General features: G+C 43.7%; 1 protein-coding gene across 1 annotated transcript; it reads left to right on the top strand.

The window, feature by feature from the left end:
- Window positions 1–281: 281 nt before the first annotated feature.
- mab21l3 (mab-21-like 3) lies at window positions 282–7830 on the top strand. The gene is made up of 8 exons (XM_035774230.1): window positions 282–378; window positions 474–614; window positions 717–788; window positions 867–1058; window positions 6263–6362; window positions 6672–6853; window positions 6937–7131; window positions 7295–7830. Exons 1-8 carry the CDS (start codon window positions 331–333, stop codon window positions 7526–7528), a joined length of 1164 nt encoding a protein of 387 aa, XP_035630123.1. The 5' UTR covers window positions 282–330; the 3' UTR covers window positions 7529–7830.
- Window positions 7831–13622: the final 5792 nt, after the last annotated feature.

Here is a 13622-nt window from a genome sequence, read left to right as displayed (position 1 = left end):
AACATCTGTCGTTCTAACCCACTGTTCCCAGGCCGTCATTGAAAATAAGAATGTGTTCTTAACTGACTTGCCTGGTTAAATAAAGGTAAAACAAAATTTGGGCTTTTCAGACTGCACGTTCTGTGCCTGCTATGATCATGACCATGGTGGCCCAAAGGCTCATCAAAGCTCTTTAGCATTGGAAATCAATGATGGGAGATCGATGGTGGAATGTTTTTGACAGCCGGACCATAGTGCTAGGAAAAGGGGTCATGCAATCGTTAGTCTGGTGAATTCTGGTGGAGAGATCAGAGCTGAACTGGTTTCAGTTGAAAAGTTGGAGGGGAGAAAATGCCAGACTTTTCTGAGGAAGGGCTGGACCACTACCTACTGAATCAAGTGAGGCTCATATGCTGCTACATAGTGTGTGGGTGTTGTGGTTATCCTGTGTGTCGATTGTCGTGTATGTGTGTAATTGTGGTTGTGTGTGTGAGGTGGACCTGCGGCACCGTACAGTCAGCAGGCGTGTTGAGGAGGTTCTGACGGTGCTCAGAGATCTGACCACTGAGGTCAGCAAGAAAGACGGACGCTTCCAGTCCATCGCCCACGCTGGAGTCAACAACGAGAACATCAAGGTAACACAACAACTTTAATGTCTTACACAGATGGGCATTCAGTATATCTGTCAATCTACAGAATTATGGGATCTTAGTGTGTTTGTGTGTGTGTGTGTACAGGACCAGCCTGCCATGGTGTCTAAATGGGCAGCCCTCCTGAGAGGCAGATGTTCCTTCAACCCAGCCATCCAGGTAAGGCCCACTGTGCTCTGTGTATTAATATTCTGTGTGTGTCTGTGAGGGATCTAATGATTGTGTGTGTGTGTGTAGGTCCTGACTTCCAGCCTGGTTTTGGTCAGTGTTCCGGTGAGGGGGTTGATTGGATATCATCAGCATGTGGCTCGTCAGTGGAGGTACTATTCTCTGACTGGCTCCATTCTCCCCACTCCTGTCCGCGAGCCAGAGAAACTCCACCAATGGCTGGAGCTGGAGAGCTTCACAAGCCCCGCCCAGGACTGGCAGGTGGGATATCATAGAGCAGTGAAAATAGTTAGCCAGTTAAATGTCCTAAATATTCTTAAATAACACTATTTGGTGTGTATGTCTTTTACAGCAGTGGTCATTAGTCGATCTTCAAACATTTCTGTCGCCAACGACAAAAACTTGCACTCCTATTTATATACAACTATTTATTGTGCAATTGGCAGTAGGTGCACTTGATTCAGAAGCCCTGCGTACTGGGTAGGCAAAGTGTTCCCATTTTGAACCATTTAATTTGTCAAGCGCCGCCTACCTGAATGACCAGGAGAGCTGTGGCTAAATCAAGTACTCCTACTGCGCCGGCCAATCGAATAGCTCAAATCACAGTGCTGACCGCTTCCCCCTACCCCACAGCAAAGTTTGATACTGGCCTATGTGAGATTTGGTAACTTTTAAAAACCATGACCAGAGAGACTGTCGAAGAATACATCAAAGAGCTGCTGTTTGAGTGAGTTAATGTTTTAAGGTTTTATTCAGCACGGTCAACATCGTTTTTATTCAACACTTACAAAACATAAAATCTGCTTCCCTCGACTTCCACTCACACTGCAGCTGCAATGAATGAGTAGCCAAGTGTATCAATAGGCCTGCATTTTTATTATTAGCAGCTCATCATGTCTATTTTAATATTGAGGATAGTTTTTTTTTCTGGTCATATAAACAACATTAATTTGTACATAAGCAGTGCGACTTGAGTTTCCCCATCAGGTGAAAGACTGTTTTCCAGGCCTCCCGGGTGGCGCAGTGGTTAAGGGTGCTGGAGCGCCAGCTGTGCCATCAGAGTCCCTGGGTTCGCGCCCAGGCTCTGTCGTAACCGGCCGCGACCGGGAGGTCTGTGGGACGACGCACAATTGGCCTAGCGTCGTCCGGGTTAGGGAGGGCTTGTTCGGTAGGGATGTCCTTGTCTCATCGCGCACCAGCGACTCCTGTGGCGGTCCGGGCGCAGTGAGCGCTAACCAAGGTTGCCAGGTACACAGTGTTTCCTCCGGCACATTGGTGCAGCTGGCTTCCGGGTTGGATGTTAAGAAGCAGTACAGCTGGTTGAGTTGTGTATCGGAGGACGCATGAGTTGGGGAGTTGTACGGGAGTTGTAGCGATCAGACAAGATAGTAGCTACTACAACAATTGGATACCACGAAATTGGGGAGAAAAAGGGGTAAAAATCCACAACAAAAAAAAGAAAGACTGTGTTCCCCTCTCTCTGATCAGTCTCACTGGAGGAAAAGAGTGAGCAGGGACCTTATGAGGCAGACCCTGCTCTCTCCCTCCCTCTGACGCAGGTATCATCAGTCCAATCAAATAAAGAAGCTAATTATTAACATTTATGCTCAGTAGTTCCTCGAAAGTTCTACATTTACATTTAAGTCATTTAGCAGACGCTCTTATCCAGAGCGACTTACAAATTGGTGCATTCACCTTATGACATCAAATCAAATCAAATCAAATCAAATTTATTTATATAGCCCTTCGTACATCAGCTGATATCTCAAAGTGCTGTACAGAAACCCAGCCTAAAACCCCAAACAGCAAACAATGCAGGTTTAAAAGCACGGTGGCTAGGAAAAACTCCCTAGAAAGGCCAAAACCTAGGAAGAAACCTAGAGAGGAACCGGGCTATGTGGGGTGGCCAGTCCTCTTCTGGCTGTGCCGGGTAGAGATTATAACAGAACATGACCAAGATGTTCAAATGTTCATAAATGACCAGCATGGTCGAATAATAATAAGGCAGAACAGTTGAAACTGGAGCAGCAGCACAGTCAGGTGGACTGGGGACAGCAAGGAGCCATCATGTCAGGTAGTCCTGGGGCACGGTCCTAGGGCTCAGGTCCTCCGAGAGAGAGAAAGAAAGAGAGAATTAGAGAGAGCATATGTGGGGTGGCCAGTCCTCTTCTGGCTGTGCCGGGTGGAGATTATAACAGAACGTGGCCAAGATGTTCAAATGTTCATAAATGACCAGCATGGTCGAATAATAATAAGGCAGAACAGTTGAAACTGGAGCAGCAGCATGGCCAGGTGGACTGGGGACAGCAAGGAGTCATCATGTCAGGTAGTCCTGGGACATGGTCCTAGGGCCCAGGCCAGTTGAAACTGGAGCAGCAGCATGGCCAGGTGGACTGGGGACAGCAAGGAGTCATCATGTCAGGTAGTCCTGGGGCATGGTCCTAGGGCTCAGGTCCTCCGAGAGAGAGAAAGAAAGAGAGAAGGAGAGAATTAGAGAACGCACACTTAGATTCACACAGGACACCGAATAGGACAGGAGAAGTACTCCAGATATAACAAACTGACCCTAGCCCCCCGACACATAAACTACTGCAGCATAAATACTGGAGGCTGAGACAGGAGGGGTCAGGAGACACTGTGGCCCCATCCGAGGACACCCCCGGACAGGGCCAAACAGGAAGGATATAACCCCACCCACTTTGCCAAAGCACAGCCCCCACACCACTAGAGGGATATCTTCAACCACCAACTTACCATCCTGAGACAAGGCCGAGTATAGCCCACAAAGATCTCCGCCACGGTACAACCCAAGGGGGGGGGGGCGCCAACCCAGACAGGCCGACCACAACAGTGGATCAACCCACCCAGGTGACGCACCCCCCCAGGGACGGCACGAGAGAGCCCCAGCAAGCCAGTGACTCAGCCCCAGTAACAGGGTTAGAGGCAGAGAATCCCAGTGGAAAGAGGGGAACCGGCCAGGCAGAGACAGCAAGGACAATTAGGAGGCCTGCGTCTTGTGACCGTAGCGTACGTGTAGGTATGTACGGCAGGACCAAATCAGAGAGGTAGGTAGGAGCAAGCCCATGTAATGCTTTGTAGGTTAGCAGTAAAACCTTGAAATCAGCCCTTGCTTTGACAGGAAGCCAGTGTAGAGAGGCTAGCACTGGAGTAATATGATCAAATTTTTTGGTTCTAGTCAGGATTCTAGCAGCCGTATTTAGCACTAACTGAAGTTTATTTAGTGCTTTATCCGGGTAGCCGGAAAATAGAGCATTGCAGTAGTCTAACCTAGAAGTGACAAAAGCATGGATTAATTTTTCTGCATCATTTTTGGACAGAAAGTTTCTGATTTTTGCAATGTTACGTAGATGGAAAAAAGCTGTCCTCGAAATGGTCTTGATATGTTCTTCAAAAGAGAGATCAGGGTCCAGAGTAACGCCGAGGTCCTTCAGTTTTATTTGAGACGACTGTACAACCATTAAGATTAATTGTCAGATTCAACAGAAGATCTCTTTGTTTCTTGGGACCTAGAACAAGCATCTCTGTTTTGTCCGAGTTTAATAGTAGAAAGTTTGCAGCCATCCACTTCCTTATGTCTGAAACACATGCTTCTAGCGAGGGCAATTTTGGGGCTTCACCATGTTTCATTGAAATGTACAGCTGTGTGTCATCCGCATAGCAGTGAAAGTTTACATTATGTTTTCGAATAACATCCCCAAGAGGTAAAATATATAGTGAAAACAATAGTGGTCCTAAAACAGAACCTTGAGGAACACCGAAATTTACAGTTGATTTGTCAGAGGGCAAACCATTCACAGAGACAAACTGATATCTTTCCGACAGATAAGACCTAAACCAGGCCAGAACATGTCCGTGTAGACCAATTTGGGTTTCCAATCTCTCCAAAAGAATGTGGTGATCGATGGTATCAAAAGCAGCACTAAGGTCTAGGAGCACGAGGACAGATGCAGAGCCTCGGTCCGATGCCATTAAAATGTCATTTACCACCTTCACAAGTGCCGTCTCAGTGCTATGATGGGGTCTAAAACCAGACTGAAGCATTTCGTATACATTGTTTGTCTTCAGGAAGGCAGTGAGTTGCTGCGCAACAGCCTTCTCTAAAATCTTTGAGAGGAATGGAAGATTCGATATAGGCCGATAGTTTTTATATTTTCTGGGTCAAGGTTTGGCTTTTTCAAGAGAGGCTTTATTACTGCCACTTTTAGTGAGTTTGGTACACATCCAGTGGATAGAGAGCCGTTTATTATGTTCAACATAGGAGGGCCAAGCACAGGAAGCAGCTCTTTCAGTAGTTTAGTTGGAATAGGGTCCAGTATACAGCTTGAAGGTTTAGAGGCCATGATTATTTTCATCATTGTGTCAAGAGATATAGTACTAAAACACTTGAGCGTCTCTCTTGATCCTAGGTCCTGGCAGAGTTGTGCAGACTCAGGACAACTGAGGTTTGGAGGAATACGCAGGTTTAAAGAGGAGTCCGTAATTTGCTTTCTAATAATCATAATCTTTTCCTCAAAGAAGTTCATGAATTTATCACTGCTAAAGTGAAAGTCATCCTCTCTTGGGGAATGCTGCTTTTTAGTTAGCTTTGCCACAGTATCAAAAAGGAATTTCGGATTGTTCTTATTTTCCTCAATTAAGTTAGAAAAATAGGACGATCGAGCAGCAGTAAGGGCTCTTCGGTACTGCACGGTACCGTCCTTCCAAGCTAGTCGGAAGACTTCCAGTTTGGTGTGGCGCCATTTCCGTTCCAATTTTCTGGAAGCTTGCTTCAGAGCTCGGGTATTTTCTGTGTACCAGGGAGCTAGTTTCTTATGAGACATTTTTTTAGTGACATCCAGTGGAACAGCCACTTTACAATAGTGCATCTAAATCGTTTAAGGGGGGGGGTGAGAAGGATTACTTTATCCTATCCTAGGTATTCCTTAAAGAGGTGGGGTTTCAGGTGTCTCCGGAAGGTGGTGATTGACTCCGCTGTCCTGGCGTCGTGAGGGAGTGTGTTCCACCATTGGGGAGCCAGAGCAGCGAACAGTTTTGACTGGGCTGAGCGGGAACTGTACTTCCTCAGTGGTAGGGAGGCGAGCAGGCCAGAGGTGGATGAACGCAGTGCCCTTGTTTGGGTGTAGGGCCTGATCAGAGCCTGGAGGTACTGAGGTGCCGTTCCCCTCACAGCTCCAACTTTCTACACCAACTTCTACACCAACTGATCTATTTTGTTATCAAAGGTTCCATTTTGAAACATAATATAATCTGAGAAGAAAACAATTGTCAATTGTTGGCATATAGCCAACATGCTTGTTGCTGTATTAGGCCTACTGTACAAACTTCATTCTTCATTCTTACAAAACTGTTTTTATAAGGGTAATGTTGTATAGGCTTGTTTAAAGTCATGTTTTTGACTGCGAACGTGATCTTCACTCTAAAGGTTGGTGACCACTGTTTTACAGGATGCCAAAGTGTGTGTTGAGGGAGACATTGTACCGGCCAAGGTGGTCAGTCTCTTCAGAGAACAACTAGAGACCGCCATACTGACCTGCAGCTTCAGTGGTGAGTGTGTGGCAGGGCAGGACAGGCCGTGGATTTGACTGATCAGATTTCCCACACACTGGAAAAACTTTCTGTCACATTGAATACCTCTACAAGCAACCTACACACACCCACACACTGGCCACAGTGTTGATAGGTGTTGATAGGTGTTGGGCCAGAGTAAAATCTATAAACTGACCGGGCCAAAGGCTTCCCTCGTAGCAAAGGTCAAAACACGCACACATTCTAACCTGATCGTGTGTGTGTGTGTGTGTGTGTGTGTGTGTGTGTGTGTGTGGTGTGTGGTGTGTGGAGTGTGAGCGAACGCAGGTAAGGTCAGCATCTTGGAGTCTGTGGGTTCGGTAGTGCGTGTTGCCATAGAGACGGTGGAGGGTGTGATGGAGGCAGAACTTGTTCCCACTGTGGAGCTGATCAACTATTGGCCGAAGAAGGCCCGCTGGCCCCGCCTTCTGCAGCGCTGGCCAACCACAGAGAGAGCTCGCTGCATCAAGGTCTCAGCTGGGAAACATGCTTAATAACCCTTATAACCTTCTACACCCTAACTTACTTTCTCTCTATCTCTCCCTCTCTCCAGTCGTTTGGGTTTAACCTCATGGCAACGTCTAATTACCACTGGCTGTTGTCGTTCTCACGGGCGGAGCAGGCATTGCTAGTGGCCGTTGATGAGGACGGTGGTTGCCGTAGGAAGTGTTACCGTGTTGTCAGACAGCTGAAGGAGGACACTTGGTGTCCCGGCACCAAGCCTGTCATCACAGCCTTCCACCTGCAGGTACCCAATCACAACGCAATGTCCCTGCCCAATGACTGCCCCCTTATCATACATCCTCAGTTAACCAATCAACTCTCACCCTTTCAGATGTTCAAGGCTATATTATATATTTCTGGTGTACATAGTCATCTCTCTCTGCGTTTATCCTTCTCACTCTCTGCAGACTCTGTTGTTCTGGTGCTGTGAGAAGTTTCCATGTGGGCGTGACTGGCGCTGTGTAAAGGAGTGTGTGCTGCGTGTAGCCAGGAAGCTGTTGAAGTGTGTGAGCCAGCGCTACCTGAGACACTACTTTGTCCGCTCCTACAACCTGCTGAAATATAGTAACACCACAGAGTTAGACCACACAGCCCAGAAGATCAATGACTTTATAGCCAACCCCAGCCTCTATGTCCACTAAACACTGATTATTAACACCAATTATAGCATGATGTTTTTATTGCTACTATTCTTGTCTATCCTAATGTTGCAAACATAAAATGAATACAAGGTTGTGTTCAGTTGGGCACAGCCTACCAAAACATTTGTAGCAGTAGTTTTTTACTTAGTCAAATTCCTGTACATGCAAATGTCTTTGGTGAATAAAGATGATTCTGATTCACAGCATAGTAAAACATTTTACATCAGGTAATGAACATCCTTATTGAACAAGTCAAATGTTTTTTTTAAAATTCTGTACCTAAATAAAGTAGTTTTCTTATATTGCATGCATTGTTGCTTCTGTTGAAATGGTGTTTTCCCCCAAAAAACAGTGAGAACTGCCTCTACCTTTATGATCCAGCAGAGGGCAGCATAGCTCCACTACCTGTTTGTGTGTCCTGCAGATGAGACGAGGGTTACTAAAAAGACCACAGGAGAGAGTTAGTCCTCACATTGCTTCACAGGTAGGGTTGCAAACGGAGGGTTTATTACTGTAAACTTTTTACATTTACCAGTAAACTACCAGAAATTTGGTCACTAAATGTTTTTTTGGGGGGGGGATTATCACGTGACATCTAGTGGCCTTTTGGTTACTTCAGATTATCACAGGTGTCTAATTATTGCTGGCCCCCTGTGTGGTCTTATCACATGTAAAATATATATATGTTTTTAAGAACTTTTGGACAATATGGGCACAGATATAAAAAATGAATGCTATATGAATAGTTTTAAATAAATTTGCCATAGATTAATTTAATTAACAAACTTACTAAATTCTGGTAATTTTACCGGTAGCGTTGCAGCCTTACTCCCAGAAGACACCTGATGCAGGCTTTATATTGGAAGACATACAGTATCTGACTGAATGGCAAGGGCGGCATGGTCCTCCTAGGCACCCGTTTTATGGATTTTATTAACTTGCCCTCATGCACTGAACTGTATTGGGCTGATGTATACATACCCAGTTTGTTTTGTTTTCCTGAGAGGATGGATACAACATCTGAAGGAAAATAAATGTCTGTAGCCGCCAGTTGATGTGATGAATGACTGCTGAGTAGGGGTCTTCATTGGTCCAATAACTGAATAACCGGGACGGGTCCTGTTTGATTGTCATCGGTTTTCGGGTCTATGTAACTACAGCTGATAGACCCGAATGGACCCGGCCACGGCTCTGAATAGCCTACAGCATATTTATTTTACGCTCATAAGGAATTTATTGACCTTTAGAAAGCTTAGCCAACATATTTTGTATTTTATTAGGATCCCCATTAGCTATTGCAAAAGCAGCAGCTACTCTTCTTGGGGTCCACATGAAACATTACATAGTACAGAACATTAATAGACATGAACGGCTCAGTTTAAAAGGCACACTTAGCCTACATATCAATACATACACACAAACTAACTAGGTCAAATACAGGGGAGGCATTGTGTCGTTGCTTTATCTGTTTTTTGAAATCTGTGGAAACAAATGCTGTTCATTTGAGCAATATGAGATGGAACAGTGTTCCATGCAATACTAGCCCTATATAATACTGCACGCTTTCTTGAAGTTGTTCTGGATTTGGGGACTGTGGAAAGACCCCTGATGGCATGTCTGGTGGGGTAAGTGTGTGTGTGTGAGAGCTGTGTGTGTAAGTTGACTATGCAAACAATTTGGAGTTTTCAACACAATATTTCATAAAAAGAAGTGATGCAGTCAGTCTCTCCAACTCTTAGCAGAGAGAGATCGGCATGCATAATATTTATATCAGCCCTCTGATGACAAAGAGGAAGACATGCTGCTCTGTTCTGGGCCAGCTGCAGCTTAACTAGGTGTTTCCTTACAGCACTGGACCACACGACTGGACAATAATCAACATAAGACAAAACTAGAGCCTGCAGGACTTGATTTTTGTAGTGTGGTGTCAATAAAGCAGAGCATCTCTTTATTACGGACAGACCTCTCCCCATCTTCACCATGACAGTTTACAATCTAAGGTAACGCCAAGTAATTTAGTCTCAACTTGTTTAACAGCCACACCATTCATTACCAGACTCAGCTGAGGTATTTGTATTTATTATGGATCCCCATTAGCTTCCTGGGGCATGACAAAATTAAGGCAGTTATACTATTTTAAAAACATTACAATACATTCATTACAGAATTCTCAACACACTGTGTGCTCTCAGGCCTATACTCTACTACCACAAAATCCGTGTGTACAGTTGAAGTTTACATACACCTTAACCAAATACATTCCTGACATTTAATCCTAGTAAAGATTCCCTGTTTTAGGTCAGTTAGGATCACCACTTTATTTTAAGAAGGTGAAATGTCAGAATAATAGTAGAGATAATGATTTATTTCAGCTTTTATTTATTTTATCACATTCCCAGTGGGTCAGAAGTTTACATACACTCAATTATTATTTGGTAGCATTGCCTTTAAATTGTTTAACTTGGGTCAATGTTTCAGGTAGCCTACCACAAGCTTCCCACAATAAGTTGGGTGAATTTTGGCCCATTCCTCCTGACACAGCTGGTGTAACTGAGTCAGGTTTGTAGGCCTCCTTGTTCGCACACACTTTTTCAGTTCTGCCCTCAAAATGTTCTATAGGATTGGGCTTTGTGATGGCCACTCCAATACCTTGACTTTGTTGTCCTTAAGCCAATTTGCCACAACTTTGGAAGTGTGCTTGGGGTCATTGTCCATTTGGAAGACCCATTTGTGACCAAGCTTTAACTTCCTGACTGATGTCTTGAGATGTTGCTTCCATATATCCACATAATGTTTCTCTGATGCCATCTATTTTGTGAAGTGCACCAGTCCCTTCTGCAGTAAAGCACCCCCACAACATGATGCTGCCATCCCCGTGCTTCACGGTTGGGATGGTGTTCTTCAGCTTGCAAGCTGCCCCCTTTTTCCTCCAAACATTACAATGGTCACTATGGCCAAACAGTTCTATTTGAGTTTTTATCAGATCAGAGGACATTTCTCCAAAAAGTACGATCTTTGTCCCCATGTGCAGTTGCAAACCGTACTCTGGCTTTTTTATGGTGATTTTGAAGCAGTGGCTTCTTCCTTGCTGAGCGGCCTTTCAGGTTATGTCGATATAAGACTTGTTTTACTGTGGATATGGATACTTTTGTACCAGTTTCCTCCAGCATCTTCACAAGGTCCTTTTCAGTTGTTCTGGGATGGATTTGCACTTCTCGCACCAAAGTACGTTCATCTCTAGGAGACAGAATGCGTCCCCTTCCTGAGCGGTATGATGGCTGCATGGTCCCATGGTGTTTATTCTTGCATACTATTGTTTTTACAGATGGACATGGTACCTTCAAGCATTTGGAAATTGCTCCCATGGATGAACCAGACGTGTGGAGTTCTTGACTCATTTCTTTTGATTTTCCCATGATGTCAAGCAAAGAGGCACTGAGTTTGAAGGTAAGGCCTTGAAATACATCCACAGGTACACCTCCAATTGACCCAAATGATGTCAATTAGCCTATCAGAAGCTTCTAAAGCCATCAAATCATTTTCTGGAATTTTCCAAGCTGTTTAAAGGCACAATCAACTTAGTGTATGTAAACTTCTGACCCACTGGAATTGTGATACAGTGAATTCTCAGTGAAATAATCTGTAAACAATTGTTGGAAAAATGACTTGTGTCATGCACAAAGTAGGTGTCCTAACTGACTTGACCAAACTATAGTTGTTCACAAGAGATTTGTAGAGTGGTTGAAAAACAAGTTTTAATGACTCCAACCTCTGTGTATGTAAACTTCCGACTTCAACTGTACATGGGTATGTTATCATGTGTGTGTATGCATGTGTCTGGGCCTATGTTCGTGTTGCTTCACAGTCCCCACTGTTCCATAAGGTCTATTTTTAGTAGTCATGGCTCTATGTAGTACTGTACGCCTCCCATAGTCTATTCTGGATTTGGGGACTGTGAAGAGACCTCTGGTGGCATGTCTTGTGGGGTATGCATGGGTGTTTGAGCTGTGTGCTAGTCGTTTAAACTGACAGCTTGGTGCATTCAACATACCTCTCACAAATACAAGAAGTGATGAAGTCAATCTCTCCTCTACTTTGAGCCAGCAGAGATTGACATGCATATTATTGTTTGCAGTAAAGGCCTCTTTTACCACTCTTGGGTAGCGGAATTACTTTAGCTTCCCTCCAGGCCTGAGGACAAAGACTTTCCTCTAGGCTCAGATTAAAGATATGACAGATAGGAGTAGCTATAGTCAGCTACCATCCTCAGTAGCTTTCTATCTAGGTTATCAATGCCAGGAGGTTTGTCATTATTGATCGATAACAAAAATAATCCACCTCTTTCACACTAACTAATTTGTTTTTTGTATGCATGAATATGATGTCTCACTGTTCATTGTTGGCATTTCCTGCCTTATTTTGCCCATTTTGCAAATTAAGTAATCATTAAAATAATTGGCAACATCACATGGTTTTGTGATGAATAAGCCATCTGATTAGATGAAATATGGAGTTGAATGTGTCTTTCTGCCCATAATTTCATTTAAAGTACTCAAAAGTCTTTATATCAGTGATCTTGGCTTTATAATACAGTTTCTACTCATTTTTGTTGAGTTTAGACACATCATTTCTACATTTGCAGTAAGTCAGCCAGTCAGATGCGTAGCCAGACTTAGTCACTCCTTTTGTCCCATCTCTTTCAACCATACAGTTTTTCAACTCATCAATCCATGGAGCCTTAACAGTTCTAACAGTCCGTTTCTTAACAGGTGCGTGTTTATCAATAATTGGAAGAAGCAATTTCATAAATGAATCAAGTGCAGCATCTGGATGCTCCTTATTAATCACATCAGACCAACAAATATTTTTAACATCATGAAGAAGGAGTGGACCAAAGCGCAGCGTGGTACGTGTTCATGGTATTTATTTAAACTGAACACTGAAACAAAAGAACAAAGTGGAACAAAACGAAACAGTTCTGTCTGGTGCAGACACAAAACAACTACCCAAAAAAACACAGGTGGGATAAAGCTGCGTAAGTATGATTCTCAATCAGAGACAACGATAGACAGCTGCCTCTGATTGAGAACCACACCAGGCCAAACACAGAGAAATAGAAAACATAGAACTAAAGAAACTAGAATGCCCACCCTAGTCACACCCTGGCCTAACCAAACTAGAGAATAAAACCCTCTCTATGGCCAGGGGGTGACAGTACGGATACAGCTTTAGAACAAAGTTCTACAGTATTAGTAAAAATGTGAGCGATACATGTGGACGATCTTGTTCCTGTAGTGTTTGTAAACACCCTGGTAAACTTATTAATAACCTGAACCAGATTACAGGCTCTGGTTACAGTGAGAAGCTTCCTTTTGAAGCAGACAGCTTGATGAAAACCAGTCAATATTCAGGTCCCCAAGAAAGTCTCTGTTTACATCACATACACTATCAAGCATTTCACACATATTATTTAAATACTGACTGTCAGCACTTGGTGGCCTATAGCAACACCCCAAAATAAAAGGCTTTAGATGTGCCAAGTTAACCTACAACCACAACACTTCAATAACACTTGACATAAGATCTTCTGGATATGACTCTGAATATATACAGCAACACGTCCCTCATAAGTATTTCTATCTTTTCTATGAATCTTATATCCTTGTATTGCTACTGCTGTATCATCAAATGAATTATCGGAGTCTCAGAAATGGCTAATAGATTAATGTTATTTAATGTTTGCTCATTTTTGATTTCATGAACGTTATATCGAACGCTAGATATATTAATATGGGGTATTTTCAGCCCTTTCCTGTGTAGCTTATCAGAGATAGACATAATATGGAAAAGATCAAACAAGCAAGATACAAAAAATATATTCAGCAGTCCATTAATCAATTGGTGTGTGTGTGTTGTGGGGTTGGAGCTACGAACCCATAGACTTGGCTCTCTCATCCCTTCCAGGCTTCTGCTATAGTGGATGTAAGCAATGTATCTGCGCGCTGTCACACCCTGACCATAGTTTGCTTTGTATGTTTCTATGTTTTGGTTGGTCAGGGTGTGAGCTGAGTGGGCATTCTATGTTACATGTCTA

This window comes from Oncorhynchus keta, chromosome 7, assembly GCF_023373465.1.
Source record: "Oncorhynchus keta strain PuntledgeMale-10-30-2019 chromosome 7, Oket_V2, whole genome shotgun sequence".
NCBI lineage: Eukaryota > Metazoa > Chordata > Actinopteri > Salmoniformes > Salmonidae > Oncorhynchus > Oncorhynchus keta.
Note: the sequence above shows the minus strand (reverse complement) of the source record. Positions and strands in the feature narration are given on the sequence as shown.